Source organism: Mobula birostris, chromosome 6, assembly GCF_030028105.1.
Source record: "Mobula birostris isolate sMobBir1 chromosome 6, sMobBir1.hap1, whole genome shotgun sequence".
NCBI classification, from domain to species: Eukaryota; Metazoa; Chordata; class Chondrichthyes; order Myliobatiformes; family Myliobatidae; genus Mobula; species Mobula birostris.
Window position 1 is genome coordinate 103,952,120 of NC_092375.1, and position 25,390 is coordinate 103,977,509.

General features: G+C 44.0%; 1 protein-coding gene across 1 annotated transcript in view; it reads left to right on the forward strand.

Annotated features, from left to right (window-relative positions):
• Positions 1–23,895, forward strand: part of LOC140199855 (sterol 26-hydroxylase, mitochondrial-like) — a 261,377-nt gene extending 237,482 nt beyond the window's left edge. Inside the window, exons 5-9 of the mRNA XM_072262360.1 lie at positions 891–1,054; positions 5,292–5,458; positions 15,296–15,377; positions 19,414–19,620; positions 22,792–23,895. Coding sequence (XP_072118461.1) covers positions 891–1,054; positions 5,292–5,458; positions 15,296–15,377; positions 19,414–19,620; positions 22,792–22,908 — 737 coding nt within the window. The 3' untranslated portion in view covers positions 22,909–23,895. The remainder of the gene's footprint in view (positions 1–890; positions 1,055–5,291; positions 5,459–15,295; positions 15,378–19,413; positions 19,621–22,791) is intronic.
• Positions 23,896–25,390: the final 1,495 nt, after the last annotated feature.

Here is a 25,390-nt window from a genome sequence, read left to right on the forward strand (position 1 = left end):
AAGGACATGCTGAATTTCTTTAGTCTCCTGAAGAAGTACTAACTGGTTGATCTTTAAATTAGTTTACAAACCATAACAGTGATCAATTTCTGTAGAATAGGGGGTGGTCATAGGTGCTCTTTGTGATTTTTTTATAAGTGACTTGGATGAGGACGTAGAGGGGTGGATTCATAAGCTTTCAGATGACACCGAAAGTTGGTGATGTTGTGGGATCCCAACTCTTGCAGATCTGCTAGTGCTTTAGAGGTGCTGAGAATTCAACTTCTGGAGTTCTGCTGGAGGCAAGGGACAGGGGAGTTCGATTTCTGCAGGCCTGCTGAAGCTCGTGGACTGTGGGGAGGTCAATTCTTGTAGGTCTGATGGAGGTGAGGGACAGGGGTTAATTAAATTATTCAGGTCTACTGGAGGTGAGGGACAGGGGCAAGTTCAATTCCTGCAGGTCTGCTGGAGGTGAGGAACAAGACATTCTATTCCTGCGGGTTCGCTGGAGGTGAAGGACAGGGGAGTTCAAATCTTGCAAGTCTGCTAGAGGTGAAGAATGGGGAGTTCAATTCTTGCAGGTTAGCTAGAGGTAAGGGATGGAGATTTGAATTCATGCAGAATTGCTGGCACTTGTGTGGTGTGGGGAGGTCAATTCCTGCAAGTCTGCTGGAGATGTGGGACATGGAAGAGTTCACCTCCTGCATGTCTGATGAGGTCAGGGACAAGAAGTTTCCAAATCCTGCAGGTCTGCTGGAGCATGAGGGTGGGGGAATGCCCAACTCCTGCGGATCTGCGGGAGTTGTCAGACAGTCAGGGGGGTTGCTTCAGCTCCTGCTGGTCTGCTGGTGCTGCATGCTAACCGCCAATATTTTACTGGATCTAACGAATTGCACATCTTTGATCTTTAGCTGAGAAGCTCGTGAAAAAGAAGACAAAGGAGATCCAGGAGAAAATGGAGAAGGGAGAGGAAGTGAGTGGGAAATATCTCACACACCTGTTGACCAACACCAAAATGACGCCTTTGGACATCTACGGCAGTTTGTCTGAATTACTGTTGGCTGCAGTGGATACGGTAAGAGAAGCAGGTTCATTAATAATGTTTAGATCAAAAAGAACAAAATTCAAAGTTCAAAGTAAGTTTATTATCAAAGAATGTATGTATCACCATAGACTACCCTGAGATTCATCTTCATGCAGGCATTTCAGTAGAACAAAGAAACGCTATAGAATGAATGAAAAACTACACACAAACACTGGTAAACAAGCAATGTACAAAAGAAAACAAACTATGTAAATACAAAAAAATCACTAAGTATATGAATAATTTTGACCAAATGAGTTATAGAGTCCTTGACTGTGAGTCCAGAGATTGTGAAACAGTTCAGTGTCTTTCAATATTTTTATTAGTTTCTACATAGAAGAATACAGAGTACAAGAAAGAATATATAACGATATAAAAAACTACCAATTACCAATATATTGCGTATATTAAAATGGGAATGTCAGTTTTTAATAAATCCAGTCTGATCGTCAGAAGTAATAGAAAGTAAAATATTTTCAATTATACGAGCCAGAACTTCAGAAAGAATTTTATTATCAGAATTGAGTAATGAAATTGGCCTTTATGAAGAGCATTCAGTTGGATCTTGTTCTTTTTCAGGATAAGTGAAATAGAAGCTTCAGAAAAAGATTGAGGCAAACTATCCAATTTGAAAGAATCCATAAAGACTAAGTGTAACTGCGGTATAATTAATGAAGAAAAAGCCTTATAAAATTTTCCAGAAAATCCATCTGGACCTGGAGCCTTCCCCAAGTGTAATGAATGTATAGCCGCAGCGATTTCCTCATAAGAAATGGGTTGATCCATCTGTTTGCAATCATTTGCAGAAAGTGCCGGGATATTGAATTGGTCTAGAAAATTAATCATTACAGTATTATCTTTAGGGGAATCAGAACTATAAAGTTTAGAATAGAATTCTCTAAGGGTATCGTTTATTTCAGAATAATCAGTTGTCCTATCAACATTAGTTTTGCAAATTTCTTTAATTTGTCATTTAACTGCAGAAGTTTTTAACTGGTTGGCCAATACTTTGCCTAATTTATCTCTGTGAATGTAAAATTGAGTTTTATCTTTAAGAAGTTGAGTTTCAATTGGATATGTTAACAGAAGTTCATATTTAGTTTTAACTTCAACATGTCTTTCATATAAAACAAGAATTAGACCCAGAGCATATTTTTGATCTAATTGTTTCAATTGATTGGCTAATTCAATTCTTTCTTTATTAACTTTATTCTTAACATTCACAGTATAAGAAATAAATTGTTCTTTCATATAGGCCTTGAAAGTATCCCATACAATAAGATTAGAAGTCTCTTCCTTTTTGTTCTCTTCAAAAAACAAAATCATATGCTTCTCCAGAAATTTTTAAAATTCCTTATCAGATAACAAAGTTGTATTAAAATGCCAAAATCTGTTGGTTTGAGGAAAACCAGGGAGTTTTAAAGATAGAAATATAGGAGCATGATCTGAAACAGCAATCTCTTTATATTCACAGGAATGATCTGATGAAATCATTTGACTATTGACAAAAAAAATCAATCCTGGAATATGTATGATGAACATGGGAAAAAAATGGATACTCCCTATCTAAAGGATGTAAAAAAACACCAAACATCAACTATACCACACTTCAATAAAAAGGATTGAATAAACAAAGCTGACTTATTTAGAGATGCTGGTTTAGAAGATGATCGGGCTAAAATTGGGTCTAGCCAACAGTTAAAATCTCCTCCCATCACCAAAGGATAAAGATTCAGATCTGATAAAAATGAAAAAAAGTGCTCGAAGAATCCTGGATCATCTATATTTGGGGCATACACATTGGCAAATACTGTTAATTTATTATCTAGTTTTCCTGAAACTATAACAAAATGTCCATTAGTATCAGACACTACTGTATGTTGGACAAAGGAAAGTATATTATCTGTAAGAATCGAAACTCCTCTAGATTTGGCCTGAAAAAGAAATGTGAAAACGAAGTCCATTTCAACGGCTAAAAAAATGTAGGTTATCACATTTGTGTATGTGAGTTTCTTGTAAAAAAATAATAGGGACCTTAAATTTCTTAATATAAGCAAATATCTTATTATGTTTAACAGGGTGATTTAACCTTTTTGCATTAAAACTGAGTAAATTAATGGTTTGGTCCATTTTTAATATTGTTTAAAGGAAGGGTTAAAATGTAAATTAAAATGCAAGCCATAAACCTTCAGAAATGGTAACCAAGCAACAAGTTGGCTAAAAATTCGAAAACAGCTTCTGGGAAAAAAAACCAATTCAGTGTCGAATCCGTGACAGTGAGTCCAGAGATTGTGAAACATTTCAGTGTCGAATCTGTGACTGTCAGTCCAGAGATTGTGAAATAATTCAGTGTCGAAACAATGACAGTGAGTCCAGAGACTGTGAAATAGTTCAGTGTCGAATCAATGACTGTGAAACAGTTCAGTGTCGAATCCATGACAGTGAGTTCAGAGACTGTGATACAGTTCAGTGTCGATTCCGTGACAGTGAGTCCAGAGATTGTGAATCAGTTCAGTGTCGAATCCATGACAGAGTCCAGAGTCTGTGAAACAGTTCAGTGTCAAATCCGCGACAGTGAGTCCCTAGATTGTGAATCAGTTCAGTATCGAATCCCTGACAGTGAGTCCAGAGACTGTGAAACAGTTCAGTGTTGAATCCGTGACTGAGTCCAGAGATTGTGAATCAGTTCAGTGTCGAATCAATGACTGTGAGTCCAGAGATTGTGAAACAGTTCAGTGTCAAATCCGTGACAGAGTCCATAGATTATGAATCAGTTCAGTGTGGAATCCATGACAGTGAGTCCAGAGACTGTGAAACAGTTCAGTGTCGAATCCATGACAGTGAGTCCAGAGACCGTGATACAGTTCAGTGTCGAATCCGTGACAGTGAGTCCAGAGACTGTGATACAGTTCAGTGTCGATTCCGTGACAGTGAGTCCAGAGATTGTGAATCAGTTCAGTGTCGAATCCGTGACTGAGAGTCCAGATATTGTGAATCAGTTCAGTGTCGAATCCTTCGCAGTGAGTCCATTGTTTGTGGAATCACTTCAGTGTTGAGGTGAATGAAATTATTCGCACTGGTTCAGGAGCCTGATCGTTGTGGAATAATTACTGTTCTTGATCCTGGTGGTGTGGGACGCTAAGACTCCTCTACCACCTGCCTGACAGCTGCTAGAAAAGAGCATGGCCTGGATGGTGGAGTTCCTTGATGACAGTTGCTGCTTTTTTATGGCAATGCTCCAAGCTCAGCCTCTCAGCTGAATCTTGAAGCTGAAACCCCTTATCCCTTAAACCCATTCTGTATTAGGTACCAATGGTAATTGGGTAAATCTGCATAGAAACAGCCTCTTTGGGCCAAAATCTGCTTCAACGATCAATGGATGTTCGGCTTCCAGCACCTCAAGGCTCTCCAGCCTCCAGAATCGCACTGAAATCTGTTGAATATTGAAAAGCCTGGACAGTGTGGCCATGATCCTTCCTATAGTTGTGGAGTCTAGGGCCAGAATGTAGATTCTCAGAAAACGAGGATGTTTCTTTAGAACAGAGATAAGGAGGAATTTCTTTAGCCAGAGGGTGGTGAATCTGTGGATTTTATTGCCACTGACGGCTGTGGAGGCCAAGTCGTTGGGTATATTTAAAGTGGAGGTTGTTCTGTTTATTAATTTATTGAGATACAGCACGGAATATGCCCTTCTGGACATTTGAGTGGTGCTGCTGAGCAGTCCTCCGATTTAACCCTAGCTAATCACGGGACAACTTACGGTGACCAATTATGATATGTCTTTGAACTGTGGGAGGAAACCAGAGCACCTGGAGGAAACCAGAATGTAGAAACTCCTTACAGGCGGTGGGTGGGATTTGAACCCTGATCACTCAAACTGTAAAGCGTTGTGGTAACTTCCATGCTACCGTGCTGCCCCAGTTCTTGATTAGTAAGGACTTGTGAAAGGTTATGGAGAGAAGGCAGGAAAATGAGGTTGAAAGGAATAATGAATCAACCATGATACAGATTCAGCCAGAGCAGATTCGATGGGCTGAATGGCCTAATTCTGTTCCTATATCTTATGGTCTTGTGGATGGTAGAACAATGGAGGGCTATGTGGCAGAGAAGGATTAGATTGGACTTAGAGCAGGTTAAAAGGTCAGCACAATGTCATGGACAGAAGAGCTTGTACTGTGCTGTGGTGTTCTGTGTAAGCTCTAGTGAAGGAATTGTCTTTTCCTTTCAGACATCAAATACAACCTCTTGGATCCTGTACAATCTGGCAAAGGAGCCATCCATTCAGCAGCAACTGTATGAAGAAATCAACAGCGTTACTCCTGGAGACCAAATTCCACTCGCCAAGGATTTCAGCCGCATGCCCCTGTTGAAAGCGGTGGTCAAAGAAACCCTTCGGTAAGACATGGATTTCTGTTCCTACTCCTCTGGTCTCACTCTTCTTTGCAATAATTTACTTCTAGGAGAATGGAATGGGAGATGCTAATACAAGGGAGCATAATTTTCAGATGAAAGTATAGGAGAGATGTCAGAGGTAGGTATTTTACACAGAGAGTAATGTGTGGACCACCCTGCCAAGGGTGGCGGTAGAGGCAAATACATTAGGGAAATTTAAGAAACTCTTAGATAGGCACGTGGAATATAGAAAAATGGAGGGTTATATAGAAGGCTAGATTGATCAAGGTTAGAGTAGGTCTAAAGGACGGCACAACATTGTGGGCCATAAATCCTGTACTCTGCTACAATGTCCTATGCTCTGTGTTTCAGGGAGAAGGCAGCAGAATGGGGTTGAGAGGGAAAATAAATCAGCCATGATAGAATGGCAGAGCAGACTTGATGGCCGAATGGCCTAATTCTGCTCCCATGTGCTATGGTTTTATGGAATGGTCTGTGGACTGGAAAGATTAAGAAGGTACGAACCAAGTGTAGGAAAATGGGACTAACTTACACTGTAGGTAAGCAACTTGGTCAGCAAGGGAGGGTTGGGCTGAATAGCCTGTTTCTGAGCTGTATCAATCTTTGAATCTATGACCGAATCTGTGAACAGCAGAGCCAGTTTAAAGGGGCCAGTGGCGTTATCCTACTCCTGTTTGCTATGTTTTAGTGAATCTCTGACCTGCACGAGAGTATTTAAGGTGAGAGTGGTTAAGTACAAAAGAGATGCCAGGGCAAGATTTTTTACACGCAGTGATGGGTGTCTGGAACAGACTGTGGTCAAGGGGAGAGCATATAAACTCCCTGAGTGGTCGCAGGTATCATTGGAGCATCTAAGAGACTTTTAGACCGTATGCAGTGAGGGGGTGTGATCAAGCTGCAGGGAACAGGGATCATTGCTTTAATTAGTTGATCATGGGCTGTGGAGCCTGTCCTGTGCCATGTGATACACATCATGGGCTGTGGAGCCTGTCCTGTGCCATGTGATACACACGCTCTATGCAATTGTTCAAATCAAATTTATTCCCTGTTGTGTGAAGAAAAATACCTTGGTTGTGTCCTGCATTAACACTTTCCATAAGACCATAAGACAATGGAGCAGAAGTCGGCCATTCAGCCCATCGAGTCTGCTCCACCATTTTACCATGAGCTGATCCATTCTCCCATTTAGTCCCATTCCCCCGCCTTCTCACCATAACCTTTGATGCCCTGGCTACTCAGATACCTATCAATCTCTGCCTTAAATACACCCAACGACTTGGCCTCCACTGCTGCCCGTGGCAACAAATTCCATAGATTCACCACCCTCTGGCTAAAAAAATTTCTTCGCATTTCTGTTCTGAATGGGCGCCCTTCAATCCTGAAGTCATGCCCTCTCATACTAGACTCCCCCCTCATGGGAAACAACTTTGCCACATCCACTCTGTCCACGCCTTTCAACATTCAAAATGTTTCTATGAGGTCTCCCCTCATTCTTCTAAACTCCAAGGAATACAGTCCAAGAGCAGACAAACGTTCCTCATATGTTAACCCTCTCATTCCCAGAATCATTGTAGTGAATCTTCTCTGTACCCTCTCCAACGTCAGCACATCCTTTCTTAAATAAGGAGCCCAAAACTGCCCACAGTACTCCAAGTGAGGTATCACCAGCGCCTTATAGAGCCTCAACATCACATCCCTGCTCCTATACTCTATTCCTCTAGAAATGAATGCCAACATTGCATTCGCCTTCTTCACTACTGACTCAACCTGGTGGTTAACTTTAAGGGTATCCTGTAGGAGGACTCCCAAGTCCTGTTGCATCTCAGAACTTTGAATTCTCTCCCTATTTAGATAATAGTCTGCCCGTTTATTTCCAACTACAAACTGTGCTTCAGTGTCCCCCTCCCTCCATTCCCTTCATATTCATGTGTCTACCTAAAAGCCTCTTGAACCCCTGCTTCCACCATAACCCCAGGTAACCCATCTACCATTCTCTGCATAAACAGCTTACCCCTCACATCACGTTTAAGCTTAACCCCTTTTACCCCTCTAACCTTAAAAGAACGCTTGTTGGTGTTAAACCTTTATACCTGGGGAAAAGATTCTGAAGTATCAAACACCAGAGAAGAGATTTATGTAAACCAACTTATCTGAGCTGCTGGGTATGAATTTGACAGGTTTTGGGAAGCATCTTAAACAATGTTATGTTGAGATTTATAGAGGAAATTCTGAAATATGGGATCTCTGTTGGATTGTGAAATTTGCTAGATGTTCTTAATCATACGATAGGAAATAAATCTGCTTGTTTGTGCTCTGTTGTTAAGGTCATAACCGATCTTTTACCTTGGTTCCCACTTTCTGCACTAATATCGCATCTCTTTAGCATAAACATAGGGAGTATTCTATAGGCCCCCTGGTAGCAGCAGAGATACAGGGGAGAAGATTGGGAGGCAGATTTTGGAAAGGTGCAAAAATAACAGGGTTGTTATCATGGGTGACTTCAACTTCCCCAATATTGATTGGCACCTGATTAGTTCCAAGGGTTTAGATGGGGCGGAGATTGTTAAGTGTGTCCAGGACGGATTCCTGTCACAGTATGTTGACAGGCTGACTAGGGGGAATGCCATACTAGGTCTAGTATTAGGTAACAAACCAGGTCAGGTCACAGATCTCTCAGTGGGTGAGCATCTGGGGGACAGTGACCACTGCTCCCTGGCCTTTAGCATTATCATGGAAAAGGATAAAATCAGAGAGGACAGGAAAATTTTTAATTGGGGAAGGGCAAATTATGAGGCTATAAGGCTAGAACTTGCGGGTGTGAATTGGGATGATGTTTTTGCAGGGAAATGTACTATGGACATGTAGTCGATGTTTAGGGATCTCTTGCAGGATGTTAGGGATAAATTTGTCCCAGTGAGGAAGATAAAGAACGGTAGGGTGAAGGAACCATGGGTGACAAGTGAGGTGGAGAATCTAGTCAGGTGGAAGAAAGTATGAAGTTTAAGAAGCGAGGATCAGATGGGTCTATTGAGGAATATAGGGTAGCAAGAAAGGAGCTTAAAAAGAGGCTGAGAAGAGCAAGAAGGAGGCATGAGAAGGCCTTGGTGAGTAGGGTAAAGGAAAACTCCAAGGCATTCTTCAATTATGTGAAGAACAAGAGGATGACAGGAGTGAAGGTAGGACCAATTAGAGATAAAGGTGGGAAATGTGCCTGGAGGCTGTGGAAGTGAGCGAAGTTCTCAATGAATACTTCTCTTCGGTATTCACCAATGAGGAACTTGATGACGGTGAGGATAATATGAGTGAGGTAGATGTTCTGGAGCATGTTGATATTAAGGGAGAGGAGGTGTTGGAGTTGTTAAAATACATTAGGACGGATAGGTCCCAGGAGCCTGATGGAATATTCCCCAGGCTGCTCCAAGAGGTGAGGGAAGAGATTGCTGAGCCTCTGGCTAGGATCTTTATGTCTTCATTGTCCATGGGAATGATACCGGAGGATTAGAGGGAGGCAAATGTTGTCCCCTTGTTCAAAAAAGGTAGTAGGGATAGTCCGGGTAATTATAGACCAGTGAGCCTTACGTCTGTGGTGGGAAAGCTGTTGGAAAAGATTCTTGAGATAGGATCTGTGGGCATTTAGAGAATCATGGTCTGATCAGGGACAGTCAGCATGGCTTTGTGAAGGGCAGATCATGTCTAACAAGCCTGATAGAGTTCTTTGAGGAGGTGACCAGGCATATAGATGAGGGTAGTGCAGTGGATGTGATCTATATGGATTTTAGTAAGGCATTTGACAAGGTTCCACATGGTAGGCTTATTCAGAAAGTCAGAAGGCATGGGATCCAGGGAGGTTTGGCCAGGTGGATTCAGAATTGGCTTGCCTGCAGAAGGCAGAGGGTCATGGTAGAGGGAGTACATTTGGATTGTGACTAGTGGTGTCCCACAAGGATCAGTTCTGGGACCTCTACTTTTTGTTACGACCTGAATGTGGGGGTAGAAGGGTGGTTTGGCAAGTTTGCAGACGACACAAAGGTTGGTGGTGTTGTGGATAGTGTAGAGGATTGTCGAAGATTGCAGAGAGACATTGATAGGATGCAGAAGTGGGCTGAGAAGTGGCAGATGGAGTTCAACCCGGAGAAGTGTGAGGTGGTACACTTTGGAAGGACAAACTCCAAGGCAGAGTAGAAAGTAAATGGCAGGATACCTGGTAGTGTGGAGGAGCAGAGGGATCTGGAGGTACATGTCCACAGATACCTGAAAGTTGCCTCACAGGTAGATGGGGTGGTTAAGAAAGCTTATGGGGTGTTAGCTTTCATAAGTCGAGGGATAGAGTTTAAGAGTCGTGAGGTAATGATGCAGCTCTATAAAACTCTGGTTAGGCCACACTTGGAGTACTGTGTCCAGTTCTGGTTGCCTCACTATGTAGGAAGGATGTGGAAGCACTGGAAAGGGTACAGAGGAGATTTACCAGGATGCTGCCTGGTTTAGAGAGTATGCATTATGATCAGAGATTAAAGGAGCTAGGGCTTTACTCTTTGGAGAGAAGGAGGATGAGAGGAGACATGATAGAGGTGTACAAGATGATAAGAGGAATAGATAGAGTGGATAGCCAGTGCCTCTTCCCCAGGGCACCGCTGCTCAATACAAGAGGACATGGCTTTAAGGTAAGGGGTGGGAAGTTCAAGGGGAATATTAGAGGAAGGTTTTTTACTCAGAGTGTGGTTGGTGCATGGAATGCACAGCCTGAGTCAGTGGTGGAGGCAGATACACTAGTAAAATTTAAAAGACTACTAGACAGGTATATGAAGGAATTGAAGTTGGGGGGTTATATGGGAGGTGGGGTTTGAGGGTCGGCACAACATTGTGGGCCGAAGGGCCTGTACTGTGCTGTACTATTCTATGTTCTATGTTTTATGTTGTTCATTCTCTCAATACCAAAAGCCTCACCAAGAGCTGTTAGGGCGGGTTTAAACTAATTTGGCAGGGGGATGGGAACCGGAATGATAGAACGGAGGAAGGGGAAAATAGAAATAAATCTAAGACAGTGAGCAGTAAAGATGTCAGGAAAGACAGGCAGGTGATGGGGCAAATTTGTAGCCATTGGGATGAGCTGCAGTGCAATAAACTTGCAGTGAAATCAAAGTGAAAAGTACCAAATACTGGTCTTAAGGTGTTATACTTAAATGCACGCAGCGTAAGGAATAAGGTGGATGCTCTTGTCGTACAGCTACAGATTGGCAGGTATGATATCGTGGCCATCACTGAGACCTGGCTAAAGGTTGCATGTCTCTGGGAGCTGAACGTCCAAGGATACACGGTGTATTGGAAGGATAGAAAGGTAGGCAGAGGGGGAGGTGTGGTTTTATTGGTAAGAAATGATATTAAATCATTAGAAAGAGGTGATATAGGATCGGAAGGTGCAGAATCTTTATGGGTTGAGCTAAGGAATAGCAGGGGTAAAAGGACCCCGATGGCAGTTATTTATAGGCCTCCAAACAGCTGCAGGGATGTGGACTACAAATTACAACAGGAAATAGAAAAGGCTTGTCAGAAGAGCAGTGTGATGATAATTGTGGGGGATTTTAACATGCGAGTGGATTGGGAAAATCAGGTAGGCACTAGATCTCAAGAGAGAGAATTTGTAGAATGTCTGCAAGATGGCTTTTTAGAACAGCTTGTTGTTGAGCCCACTAGGGGATCGGCTGTACTGGATTGAGTATTGTGTAATGAACTGGAAGTGATTAGAGAGATTGAGGTGAAGGAACCCTCAGGAGGCAGTGATCATAACATGATTGAGTTCACTGTGAAATCTGAAAAAGAGAAGCCAAAATCTGATGTGTCGGTATTTCAGTGGAGTAATAGAAATTATAGTGGCATGAGAGAGGAACTGGCCAAAGCTGACTGGAAAGGGAGACTAGCGGGAAAGACGGCAGAGCAGTAGTGGCTGGAGTTTATGCAAGAAGTGAAAAAGGTGCAAGACAGGTATGTTCCAAAAAAGAAGAAATTTTTGAATGGAAAAAGGATGCAACCGTGGTTGACAAGAGAAGTCAAAGCTAAAGTTAAAGCAAAGGAGAGGGCATACAAGGAAGCAAAAATTAGTGGGAAGACAGAGGATTGGGAAGTTCTTAAAAGCTTATGAAAGGAATCTAAGAAGGTCATTAAGAGGGAAAAAATTAACTATGAAAGGAAGCTAGCAAATAATATCAAAGAGGATACTGAAAGCTTTTTCAAGTATATAAAGAGTAAAAGACAGGTGAGAGCAGATATAGGACCGATAGAAAATGATGCTGGAGAAATTGTAATGGGAGATAAGGAGATGGCGGAGGAACTGAACGAGTATTTTGCATCAGTCTTCACTGAGGAAGACATCAGCAGTATATCGGACACTCAAGGGTGGCAGGGAAGAGAAGTTTGTGCGGTCACAATTACGACAGAGAAAGTACTCAGGAAGCTGAATAGTCTAAAGGTAGATAAATCTCCCGGACAAGATGGAATGCACCCTCCTGTTCTGAAGGAAGTAGCTGTGGAGATTGCGAGGCATTAGCAATGATCTTTCAAAAGTCGATAGGTTCTGGCATGGTTCCGGAGGACTGGAAGATTGCAAATGTCACTCCGCTATTTAAGAAGGGGGCAAGGAAGCAAAAAGGAAATTATAGACCTGTTAGCTTGACATCGGTGGTTGGGAAGTTGTTGGAGTTGATTGTCAAGGATGAGGTTACAGAGTACCTGGAGGCATATGACAAGATAGGCAGAACTCAGCATGGATTCCTTAAGGGAAAATCCTGCCTGACAAACCTATTACAATTTTTTGAGGAAATTACAAGTAGGCTAGACAAGGGAGATGCAGTGGGTGTTGTGTATTTGGATTTTCAGAAGGCCTTTGACAAGGTGCCACACATAAGGCTGCTTAACAAGATAAGAGCCCATGGAATTACAGGAAAGTTACATACGTGGATAGAGCGTTGGCTGATTGGCAGGAAACAGATAGTGGGAATAAAGGGATCCTATTCTGGTTGGCTGCCGGTTACCAGTGGTGTTCCACAGGTGTCCGTGTTGGGGCCGCTTCTTTTTACATTGTACATCAATGATTTGGATTATGGAATACAGGTTTCCCCCGCCATCCGAAGGTAGAGCGTTCCTATGAAACGGTTCGTAAGCCGAAATGTCGTAAAGCGAATAAGCAATCACCATTTATTTATATGGGAAAATTTTGCGAGCGTTCGCAGACCCAAAAATAACCTACCAAATCATGCCAAACAACATATAAAACCTAAAATAACAGTAACACATAGTAAAAGCAGGAATGATATGATAAATACACAGCCTCTATAAAGTAGAAATACTTTTTCACAATCATTACTGCACTGTTGTCCGTAGCGAAAATCTCACGCAAGCGCTGTTGGCAAAAACATGCGCAAGTGCTCTCCAGTAACCTTTAAGCTACGAAGCTGCCAAATCATACCAAATAACACATAAAAATACACAGCCGATATAAAGTAGAAATAACGTATGTACAGTGTAGTATCACTTACGGGAATCAGGACAACGCCGAGCACACTGATGATGGTGTGTCAGGCTGAGTCGTCGCAGGTTGGCTGGTGCAGTGGCCCCCACCCTCTAGGCTGCTGAGCGATACATTGTCACGAAGAACGCAGGGGTCCAGCGGTAGCCGGGAGGTACACAGCACATTTTTAAGAAAAAAGCCGAAACAAACATGCTAATTAATTAGGTACCGCCCGTAATTGTCGGCCCAGATAAGTGTCGATTTCTGATTGCGTCGTCTCTGATCTGGGCCGACAATTATGTGTTGGCGGCACCTAATTAATTAGCATGTTTATTTCGGCTTTTTTCCTAAAGATGTGCTGTGTGCCTCCCGACTACCCTGGCATTCTCCGCGAATCGGTACAGTATCTTTCCGTGGCCTGGGTGCTGGGGTGGTGGGACACTGGGGTGTCATCTTGTCGTCTGTTTCCATTACAGCAGGCGGCTCATCTTCTTCTACCTCTGCCCGCCTCAATGTCGAAGGTCGAGGTTCGTCGTCTGCTGTGGCTGATGTGGAAGGCTTGCTTGACTGCAATGCCTCGCGCATTTTTCTGTTACACAGTTCTTTAATAAGGACTCAAACCATCCTGCAAATATCCCCTAAACCGACATACCCTTTCAAAATTAACATCGTACTTTATCATTACTCATTCGGTTTCGATTGTTATCCTTTTTTCTTCTAATTGCATCAGCTCTTCATCTGCCAGTTCTTGGTGATGGGATGCCAAAATCTCTTCAACATCATCTTTGTCAGCTTCCACAAGCCAAACTCATGTTGTCCTTACTTCGTTCACCACGATCGAAACGCTTTATTATGTCTAGTTTTACGCTAAGTGTAACACCCTTACGAGCTCTTTCAGGCTTTTCCAATACCATAGAACTCATCTTGCAAACGGCTGCTCACAGGCACGTGTTAAAGCAATGCCGTTCCGAATCCAGGGGAGAGCGGCTGCTCGGGGCGCGCTGCCTTTTATCATGCGCTGATTTTTTTGCCCGCTGATTTTTTTATCACGTGCTGAATTTTTTTTTCGTAACAGTGAAAACACCTACTGAAAGCAAAAATAGGGTACTAATGTAGGTCTTTCTTAACAGTGAGGTTTCGTAAAGCGAACGTTCGAAAAGCGGGGGACACCTGTAGATGGTTTCGTGGCTAAGTTTGCTGACGATGCGAAGATAGGTGGAGGGGCCGGTAGTGCTGAGGAAACAGAGAGTCTGCAGAGAGACTTGGATAGATTGGAAGAATGGGCAAAGAAGTAGCAAATGAAATACAGTGTTGGAAAGTGTATGGTTATGCACTTTGGCAGAAAAAATAAACGGGCAGACTATTATTTAAATGGGGAGAGAATTCAAAGTTCTGAGATGCAACGGGACTTGGGAGTCCTCGTACAGGATACCCTTAAAGTTAACCTCCAGGTTGAGTCGGTGGTGAAGAAGGCGAATGCAATGTTGGCATTCATTTCTAGAGGAATAGAGTATAGGAGCAGGGATGTGATGTTGAGGCTCTATAAGGCGCTGGTGAGACCTCACTTGGAGTACTGTGAGCAGTTTTGGGCTCCTTATTTAAGAAAGGATGTGCTGACGTTGGAGAGGGTACAGAGAAGATTCACTACAATGATTCTGGGAATGAGAGGGTTAACATATGAGGAACGTTTGTCTGCTCTTGGACTGTATTCCTTGGAGTTTAGAAGAATGAGGGGAGACCTCATAGAAACATTTTGAATGTTGAAAAGCGTGGACAGAGTGGATGTGGCAAAGTTTTTTCCCATGAGGGGGGGGTCTAGTACGAGAGGGCATGATTGAAGGGCGCCCATTCAGAACAGAAATGTGAAGAAATTTTTTTAGTCAGAGGGTGGCGAATCTATGGAATTTGTTGCCACGGGCAGCAGTGGAGGCCAAGTCATTGGGTGAATTTAAGCCAGAGATTGATGGGTATCTGAGTAGCCAGGGCATCAAAGGTTATGGTGAGAAGGCGGGGGACTGGAACTAAATGGGAGAATGGATCAGCTCATGACAAAATGGTGGAGCAGACTCGATGGGCTGAATGGCCGACTTCTGCTTCTTTGTCTTATGTCTTATATCAAAAGTAAACCTCTTCTCCACTCTCCACATCCTCCCTATTATAGGGTGCACAGAATGTATCAACCTTCTCTGTACAGTGTTCTCCTCACTATGAGCCCTTGTCATTTCCCGTGACCCTCGCTCATTTGCTTCCTCTCAGAATGCAAGCACATTCTAAGTTTGCCCACAAGGGGAGTAACCCCTTCTCTTTCCTTGTCCTAGGTTGTACCCAGTGGTGTCTGGCAATGCTCGTTTGGTAGTAGAGAATGATGTCATGGTTGGAGGATACCACTTTCCTAAAAACGTGAGTGCAAGCTGAAGCAGTAAGATAAATGCGGATGGTAGAATAACATGTCTGTTCCTTAGCGCATGGTCAAAGGTATCGCACCCCAGTGAATTATTATGGCCGTGTATACACTGGGCACAGATAATGCAAATAGTTACAATCTTTTCCCAGGATAGGGGAGGCCAAATCTCAAAGGCAAAGATGCATCACAGCTTGGTACAGCAACTGTTCTGGGTGAGGACACAAGTAACTGCTGAGAGTTGTGGACACAGCTCAGCACATCACAGAAAGCAACCTCCCCTCCATGGACTCTGCCTCAGTAAAGCAGCCAGTATAATCATAGACCCTACTCACCTGGACACTTGGAGTATTGTGAGAAGTACTCACCTCTTCTCCCTCCTCTCCCATTGGGCAGAAGACCATAAGATATAGGAGCAGAATTAGGCCATTTGGCCCATCAAGTCTGCTCCACCATTTCATCATGGCTGATCCATTTCCCTCTCAGCTCCAATCTCCTGCCTTCTCCCCATAACTAACCCTTCATGCCCTGACTAATCAAGAATCCATCAACCTCTGACTTAAATATACCCAATGGCTTGGCCTCCACAGCCGCCTGTGGGAACAAATTACACAGATTCACCACTCTCTGGCTTAAGAAATTCCGCCTTATCAGTTCTAAATGGATATCTCTCTATCCTGAGGGAGTGCCCTCTGGTCCTAGACTCCCCCACTATAGGAAACATCCACTCTATTAAGGCTTTTTAATATATGATAGGTTTCAATGAGATCCCCCCACCCCTCATTCTTCTGAATTCCAGTAAGTACAGGCCCAGAGCCATCAATTGGTCCTCATATGGTAACCCTTTCATTCCTGCAACCATTCTCGTCAACCTCCTCTGAACCATCTTCAATTTTAGCACATCCTTAGATAAACAGCTCAAAACTGCTCACAATACTCCAAGTGAGGCCTCACCAGTGCCTTATAAAGCCTCAACATTACATCCTTGCTTTTATATTATAATCTTCTTGAAATGAATGCTAACATTGCATTTATCTTCCTCACCACCGACTCAACCTGCAAATTAACCTCGCAAACACGAGGAAACCTGCAGATGCTGGAATTTCAAGCAACACACATAAAAAATGCTGGTGAACGCAGCAGGCCAGGCAGCATCTCTAGGAAGAGGTACAGTCGACGTTTCAGGCCGAGACCCTTCGTCAGGACTAACTGAAGGAAGAGCTAGTAAGAGATTTGAAAGTGGGAGGGAGAGGGGGAGATCCAAAATGATAGGAGAAGACAGGAGGGGGAGGGATGGAGCCAAGAGCTGGATAGGTTTGCCAATCAACTGTCAGCTTTCAGCTTCCTTAGTAAAAGCACTCACTTTTGCCTCCTGCCACTCTTGAACTTATAGCATACTGCTTGCGTCTTACTCAGTGAAGACTGATGCAAAAAATGTACTCAGTTCATCCACCATTTCCTTGTCCTCCATGACTACCCCTCGAGCATCATTTTCCAACAGTCCAATATTCACTCTCACCTCTCTTTTACTTTCAGTCCTGTATTAACTCTTTTTGATTTTGTCCTCCTTCTACGTTGCAACTCATCCAGTTGACTGCAATTTTGCCCTGCGTCCATTCCCACTGAACTGACTGTGACCCTGGGGATATTCACACTGAACTGATGTGACCCTGGGGATATTTACACTGAACTGACTGTGACCCTGGGGCTATTCACACTGAACTGATGTGACCCTGGGGATATTCACACTGAACTGACTGGGACCCTGAGTCCATTCCCACTGAACTGACTGTGACCCTGGGGATATTCACACTGAACTGATGTGACCCTGGGGATATTTACACTGAACTGACTGTGACCCTGGGGCTATTCACACTGAACTGATGTGACCCTGGGGATATTCACACTGAACTGACTGGGACCCTGAGTCCATTCACACTGAACTGACTGTGACCCTGGGGATATTCCCACTGAACTGTCTGTGACCCTGGGGATATTCACACTGAACTGACTGTGACCCTGGGGCCATTGCCACTGAACTGACAGTGACCCTGGGGCTATTCACACTGAACTGACTGTGACCCTGGGGATATTCCTTCTGAACTGATTGTGACACTGGGGCTATTCACACTGAAGCGACCATGACACTGGGAATATTCCCACTGAACTGACTGTCACCCTGGGGCCATTCCCACTGAACTGATGTGACCCTGGGGCCATTCCCACTGAACTGACTGTGACACTGGGGATGTTCCCACTGAACTGACCATGACCCTGGGGCCATTCCCCCCCTGAACTGACTGTGACCCCACAGATGAGGAATGAATAATAATGAAGAAGAAGAAACTTACTGGATAATTACCTCAGCAAAACCTAATCTCACCTAAGCTCAATGAGCCAAAGCCAAGGGCTCTCCACTCTAACTCTGGCCAACTCACACAATGGCCACTCTGTCTGCTTTGCCTTATATTTATTCACCCTTGAAAATGAATCCAGTTCACTGAATGGCCACTGTCCAAACTCCGGAAATTGCTGCAAAGCGCTTTTAAAAAAATCTTTAATTGCAGACCTGTGTGAGTTGCCTCTTTTTCTCATGCGCCCGTTCACTGCCTGGCTGCAATTCAAACTCTGAACACCGCCACAGAGAACTGCTTTCTTAATCTTCAATCGTGGGCCTGTGTGAATTCATCCCTTCTCACACTCCGTTCACTGACTAGCCGCAATTCAAACTCTGAACACTGCCACAGAGAACTGCTTTTTTAATCTTCAATCACAGACCAAGTAAAGTTGCTTCTTCTCATGCTCCCATCCACTGATTGGCCACAATTTAATCTCCCTACATATAAAAGCCTGGACGCACATGAATTTAGGCTTAAGGGCAGTTTGCACCCTGTTGTTAAATGGTCCCTAGCATGATAACTTAGACTCCTGACCTCACAATCTACCTTGCTATGACCTTGCATCTTATTGTTTACCTGCGCTGCACTCTCTCAGTGGCTGTTACACTCTATTCTGTATTCTGTTACTGGTTTAACTTGTTCTACCTCAACACACTGTTTAATGATCTGATCTCTTTGAACAGTAGTGAAGGCAAGTTTTTCACTGTACCTCAGTGTACATGTGACAATAATAAACCAAATTACCAAATGAGGACTACTTGTAATGTCACAGACCAGTACTTGCAATGTCATAAACACGAGGAAATCTGCAGATGCTGGAATTTCAAGCAACACACATCAAAGTTGCTGGTGAACGCAGCAGGCCAGGCAGCATCTCTAGGAAGAGGTACAGTCGACATTTCGGGCCGAGACCCTTCGTCAGGAAGAGCTAGTAAGAGATTTAGTAAGAAGACCAGTACTACATGTAATGTCATAGACCAGTACTTGTAATGTAATAGACCAGTACTTGTAATGTCATAGATCAGTACTTGTAATGTCATGGACCAGTACAGCACAGAAACAGGTCTTTTGGTCCATCCAGTCCATTCTGAACTATTATTCTTCCTAGTCTCATTGACTCTTACTTGGACCATAGCCCTCCATATCTCATCCATCCATATATTTACCCAAACTTCTCTTAAATTTTGCAATTGTATCCGCATCCTCCACTTCCTCCATTTCTGTTAAATATCACACCATTTACCCTTAACCCATTATCTCTAGTTCTAGTCTCACCCAACCTCAGTGGAAATAGCCAGCTTATATTTACCCTATCTATATCCCTCATAAATTTGCCTCTATCAAATTTCCCCTCATTATCCTATGGTCCAGGGAATGAAATATTTAACCTTTCTCTATAACTCAGGTCCTCAAATCCTGGTAACATCCTTGTAAATTACTTTGTACTTATTTCGTCTTGTTGATATCTTTCCTGTAGGTAGATGACCAGATTGACAGAAGTTCACCATGTGAATTTATGTTTGCCAAGTTTGTAGTGTACTATGCCACTGTTGCAGACGGCTGATTTTTATGACATTTTATACACTCTGTTATTGACAAAAAGCCAGAAGGCTCACCCTCCTCGCTTCCTCCACAGACTCTCTTCCACTTCTGTCACTACGCTGTGGCTTTGGACGACAGCAGCTTCGAGGAACCACAGCACTTCCAGCCCGAACGCTGGCTCCGTGGCATGGCCGGGGTGAAGAAGCCTCACCCCTTTGCTTCCATCCCCTTTGGATATGGCACCCGTTCCTGTCTGGGGAAACGCGTGGCTGAGCTGGAGATGTACAGTGTGGTCTCACGGGTAAGTGGCTGCCGTTGAGGGGTGTGAACAAAACCTGGGCAAATGGGACCTGTTTAGTCAGCATGGGAAATTGGTAAATTGGTTTATTATTGTCAGAACAGTACAGCACATTACGGGCCCTTTGGTCCACAATGTTTAACATACTCCAATATTAATTTAAACCTTCCCTCCATCTATATGCCTAGGAGTTCCTTAAATGTCCCTAATGTATTTGTCTCTCGCGCCACCTGCTGGTCAGTGTGTTACACCTACTTCATCCCCCCCCCACCCCCACCATACTTTCCTCCACTCATCTTAAAAGTTGTGCCCTCTTGTATTAGCCATTTCAGTCCTGGGAAAAAGGCCTCTGGCTGTCCACTCTGCCTATTCCTATTAACATTTGGTAATCTTGTACACTGCTATCAAATCACCTCTCATCCTCCCTCGCTCAAAAGAGAAAACCACTAGCTCATTCTACCTATCCTCATAAAACTTGGATTCTAATCCAGGCAACATCCTGGTAAATCTCCTCTGCACCCTCTCTAAAGCTTCCACGTCCTTCCTATAATGAGGCAATGAGAACTGAACACAATACTCCAGAGTTTAATAGAGCTGCAACATTAACTCATTGGTCTTGAACTTAATCCCCCAAATAGTGAAGCCTAACATACCAAACACTTTCTTAATCACCCTATCCACTTTGAGGGATCTGTGAACATGAATCCAAAGGTCTCTCTGTCCTTTCACACTGTTATAGAATCCTAGCATTTAAGTTCAACGTGAATCACTTCACACTTTTCTAGATCAAACTCTCAGCTCAGCTCTGTATCCTATCAAAGTCCCGTTGTAACGTATGACAACTTTCAAATTAACCCACAACACCACCATCCTTTGTGTCATTTGCACCACCTTGGTTCCATGTATCAAGGCACAGTAAAAACTTGTATTGCATACTTGCACCTGCATGTCAGAGGTAAGCTTTTTACACAGAGAGTGGTGGATGTGTAGAAAGCTCTGCCAGGGGTGGTGGTAGAGGCACATACATTTGGGGTATTTAAGAGACTTTTAGATAGGCACATGGATGAAAGAAAAAATAGAGTGCTATGTAGAAGGAAAGGGTTAGATTAAACTTGGAGTAGGCCAAAGGGTTGGCACAACATCGTGGGCCAAAGGGTCTGTACTGTTTTATGTTCTAGACTGTTCATTGAGATCAGACCGTTGCACAGTGCATTGAGCTGGTACAAGGTAAAACAATGACAGAATGCAGAATAAAGTATTAAAGTTACAGAGAAGGTGCAGTGTAGGCAAGCAATAAAGTGCAAGGCCATAATTTATTTTTTAAACTTATTTTAAATTATTTTTTATTCTTTCTATTTGTCTTCTAATATTTATATCTGTGCACTTGTGATGCTACTGTGACACTGTCATTTCCTTTGGGATCAATAAAGTATACGTCTATCTGATAGAGACTGTGAGGTCAAGAGTCCATCTTATCATGTTAGGGAACCACTCAACAGTTTTACAACAGTGGGACAGAAGCTGTCCGTCCATTGTAGAGTCCAGCATACTGAGGCAGCAGCGTTCCCTTGCTGAATGAGGGTAAGGGAATGGAGAGAGCAGACACACCACTGTGACAGTGGGGCTGATGGGGTTAAACTACAAGGCTGGTTGAACAGATTTAGACTGAGGAGTGACCATAATGTTCATCAAAGTGCATGTGTTAAAATATACTACACTGCGATTCAATTCCTTTCAGCTATTTACAGGCAAAAGGGGAATACAATAGGATTTAAGCATCAACAGATAATGACTGACAACCAATGTGCAAAAGACAAACTATGCAAGTACAATAAATAAGTAAATAAATAGATAAATAAATGAATAACACTGAGGACATGACTTGTGAAGTCTTGAGAGTGAATCCACAGGTTGTGAAATCAGTTCAGAATTGTGGTGAGTGATGTTATCCATGTTGGTTCACAGCCTGATGGTTGTAGGGTAAATAATTGTTTCTAAACCTTGTGGTGTGGGAGAAAAACACAGGGTGACGGGGGCCAGAGGGTGACTAGTGTTGGGAGACATGGTTAGATCAGGAGGACTCAAAATCATTGTGCACCACAGCACAGAAATACACTTTACAGCCCATGCCGAACTGTTATTCTGCTAAATCCCATCCACCCACACCTGCTCCATAGCCCCCTGAACCACTGCCATCCATGTACCTATCCAAACTTCCCTTAAATGTTGCAATTGAACCCACATCCATCACTTCCGTGGCAGCTCGTTCCACACTTTCACCACCCTCTGAGTGAAGAAGTTTCCCCATAAATGTTTCACCTTTCGCCCTTAACCTATCACTTCTAGTACTTGTCTCACCCAATCTGAGGGGGAAAATCCTGCAGGCATTCATGCCATCTACCCACTCATAATTTTGTAGAGAAAAGGGACAGCTGTGGACAGGTTAACTGAAACTGCAGTGTTTCTGGTGGGTTGTAGAGTAACTAGATGGAATGTGAAGTGATGTTCCTTTAGTTTTTTTTTTAGCCATCCCCTGGCAGGTGAGGAGCTGTGATAGGCTGCTGAAAGAGGAGCTTTACTCGTCACGTGTACATACGTAGAAACATTGGAACATACATTGAAATGCATTGCTTGCATCAACGACCAACAGTCCGAGGATGTGCTGGGGGCAGCCCACGACTGTCACCAGGTTTCCAGCACCAGCACAGCATGCCCACAACTTGCTAACCTTAACCCATACGTCTTTGGAATGTGGGAGGAAACTGGAGCACCCAGAGGAAACCCATGCAGTTTCAGAGAGAACGTACAAACTCCTTACAGACTGCAACAGCAATTGCAGCCCAATCTTTCAATCACTGGCAATGTGCCATGCAGGAGGGGAGAGTGCAAAGATCTGGGACTGGATAGGTGAAGGCAACAAAGGGCTGCTGGATGATGAAATCTGACTGGAGAACAAGATGGAGCATGGAACTGAGGAAGGAGTTGGGAATAGTGGGAGAGGGGAGAGAAACAGTGTGATAGGGGACAGGGTTGGAGTAAGTCCAGGGAAAATGGTCAAGATCCAAAGAGGAGGAGTGGGTTACCTGAAATTGGAGAATTCAGTGCTCATGCCATCAGGTTTATCACTTGTGCTGTCTGTGCCTGACTTCAGTCTCTGCTCTCTTCTTCCCCCAGCTGATCAAGCACTTTGAAGTCCGACCAGATCCTTCGGGAAAAGGGGTTAAGGCCAAAACCAGGACAGCGCTTGTCCCTGGAAGCTCCATCAACTTGCAGTTCATCGACAGGGTGTGAATGACATCTCAACTCCTTCCTGTCCTTCTCCCTGGGTCTGTCTTTTGAGGCTAGCACCAGGCAGCACAATCCAGGCATCCACAACTTTCTGAGTAAAAAAAAAACTTACCCCTCTATCCCCTTTGAACCTACCCCACTCTCACCTTCAATGCATGCCCTCTGGTATTAGACATTTCTACCCCAGGAAGCAGATACTCTCTGTCCACTCTATCTGTGCCTCTATCAGATAGAGTGTAAACCTCTATTAGATATCCCCTCAGCCTCTGACGCTCCGGAGAAAATAACCCAAGTTTATCCAGTCTCTCGTGATAACACATGTCCTTGAAACCAGGCAGCATCCTGGTAAACCTCTTCTGCCCCTCTCCAAAGCCACATCCTTCCTGTAGTGGGATCACCAGAACTGTATGCAATACTCAAGATGTGGCCTGACCAGAGTTTTATGAAGTTGCAACATAACCTCCTGACTTTTGAACTCAATACCTCGACTAATAGAAGCAAGCATTCCATAAGCCTTCTCAACTACCTTATCGACCTGTGTAGCCACTTTCAAGGAGTTAAGAATCGCAAGATCTCTTTGCTCAGCAACACTGTTAACAGTGTCCAGTCTTCTGGCACTGGCCCCACCGAGGTGCAACACCTCACATTCACCATTTCTCTGCCCATAACTGTAACTGATCTATATGGTGCTGCTTTCTTTGCCAGTCTTCTACACTGTCCACAACTCCACCGATTTTGGCATCATCCACCCATATATATTTTCATCCAGATCATTTATATACTGTATTAACCTTTTTATTTGTTACCTGTTTACATATTAATCTTTTTCATTGTTACCTGTTAGGTCAAAATAGAAAGCAAAAGAATATCAGAATTTTTAATTATGTGTTAACCCTTTAAATTGCCTGTAGTTACTGAATGATGTTTATCTACAAAATGTACGCGCGTTTACTTTCCCTTTTAGGAACAATAAAACCAGAGTCAACTTTATCATCACTGATATATGTTGTGAAATTTGTTGTTTTGTTGCAGCAGTACAGTGCAATACATTAAAAACATATGCAAACATGAGATTCTGCAGATGCTGAAAATCCAGAATAACACACGAGACCTGATAAAGACTCTCATCCTGAAACATCGACTGTTTACTGTAAGAAATGAAAAAAATATATATGTGGTGAAAAAAGAGAGCAGAATATCGTTCATGAGTTTGTGGACTATTCAGATGTCTGATAATGAAGGGGGAAAAGCTGGTTCAAAAACATTGAGTGTGTCTCTTCCAGCTCCTGTAACTTCTTCCTGATGGTAACAATGACAGAAGGTCATGTGCCGGATGGTGCTTTTCCTCTGATAGATACTGCCTCGGTGAGGCATTGTCTTTCACTAATGTCCTTGATACTGGGGAGGCTGATGCTCATGATGGAGCTCGTTGAGTCTGCAGCCCTTTGCAGTCTTTTCAGTTCCTCTGCAGTGGCCCTCTATACCAGTGACCCCCAGTACCAGTGGCCCTCTCTACCAGTGACCCTCTCTACCAGTGGCCCTCTGTACCAGTGACCCTCTCTACCAGTGACCCTCTCTACCAGTGGCCCTCTGTACCAGTGACCCTCTCTACCAGTGGCCCTCTCTACCAGTGGCCCTCTGTACCAGTGACCCTCTCTACCAGTGACCCTCTCTACCAGTGACCCTCTGTACCAGTGACCCTCTGTACCAGTGACCCTCTGTACCTGTAGCCCTCTGTACCAGTGGCCCTCTGTACCAGTGACCCTCTCTACCAGTGACCCTCTGTACCAGTGGCCCTCTGTACCAGCGACCCTCTGTACCAGTGACCCTCTGTACCAGCGACCCTCTGTACCAGTGGCCCTCTGCACCAGTGACTTTCTGTACCAGTGGCCCTCTCTACCAGTGACCCTCTGTACCAGTGACCCTCTGTACCAGAGGCCCTCTGTACCAGTGGCCCTCTGCACCAGTGACTTTCTTTACCAGTGGCCCTCTCTACCAGTGGCCCTCTCTACCAGTGGCCCTCTGTATCAGTGGCCCTCTGTACCAGTGGCACTCTGTACCAGTGACCCTCTCTACCAGTGATCCTCTGTACCAGCGGCCCTCTGTACCAGCGGCCCTCTGTACCAGCGACCCTCTGTACCAGTGACCCTCTCTACCAGTGATCCTCTCTACCAGTGACCTTCTGTACCAGTGGCCCTCTGTACCAGTGACCCTCTCTACCAGTGATCCTCTGTACCAGCGGCCCTCTCTACCAGCGACCCTCTGTACCAGCGGCCCTCTGTACCAGTGACCCTCTCTACCAGTGACCTTCTGTACCAGTGGCCTTCTGTACCAGTGACCCTCTTTACCAATGGCCCTCTGCACCAGTGACTTTCTGTACCAGTGGCCCTCTGTACCAGTGGCCCTCTGCACCAGTGGCCCTCTGTACCAGTGGTACTCTGTAGTGGCCCTCTCTACCAGCCGGTGATGCAACCAGGCAGAATGC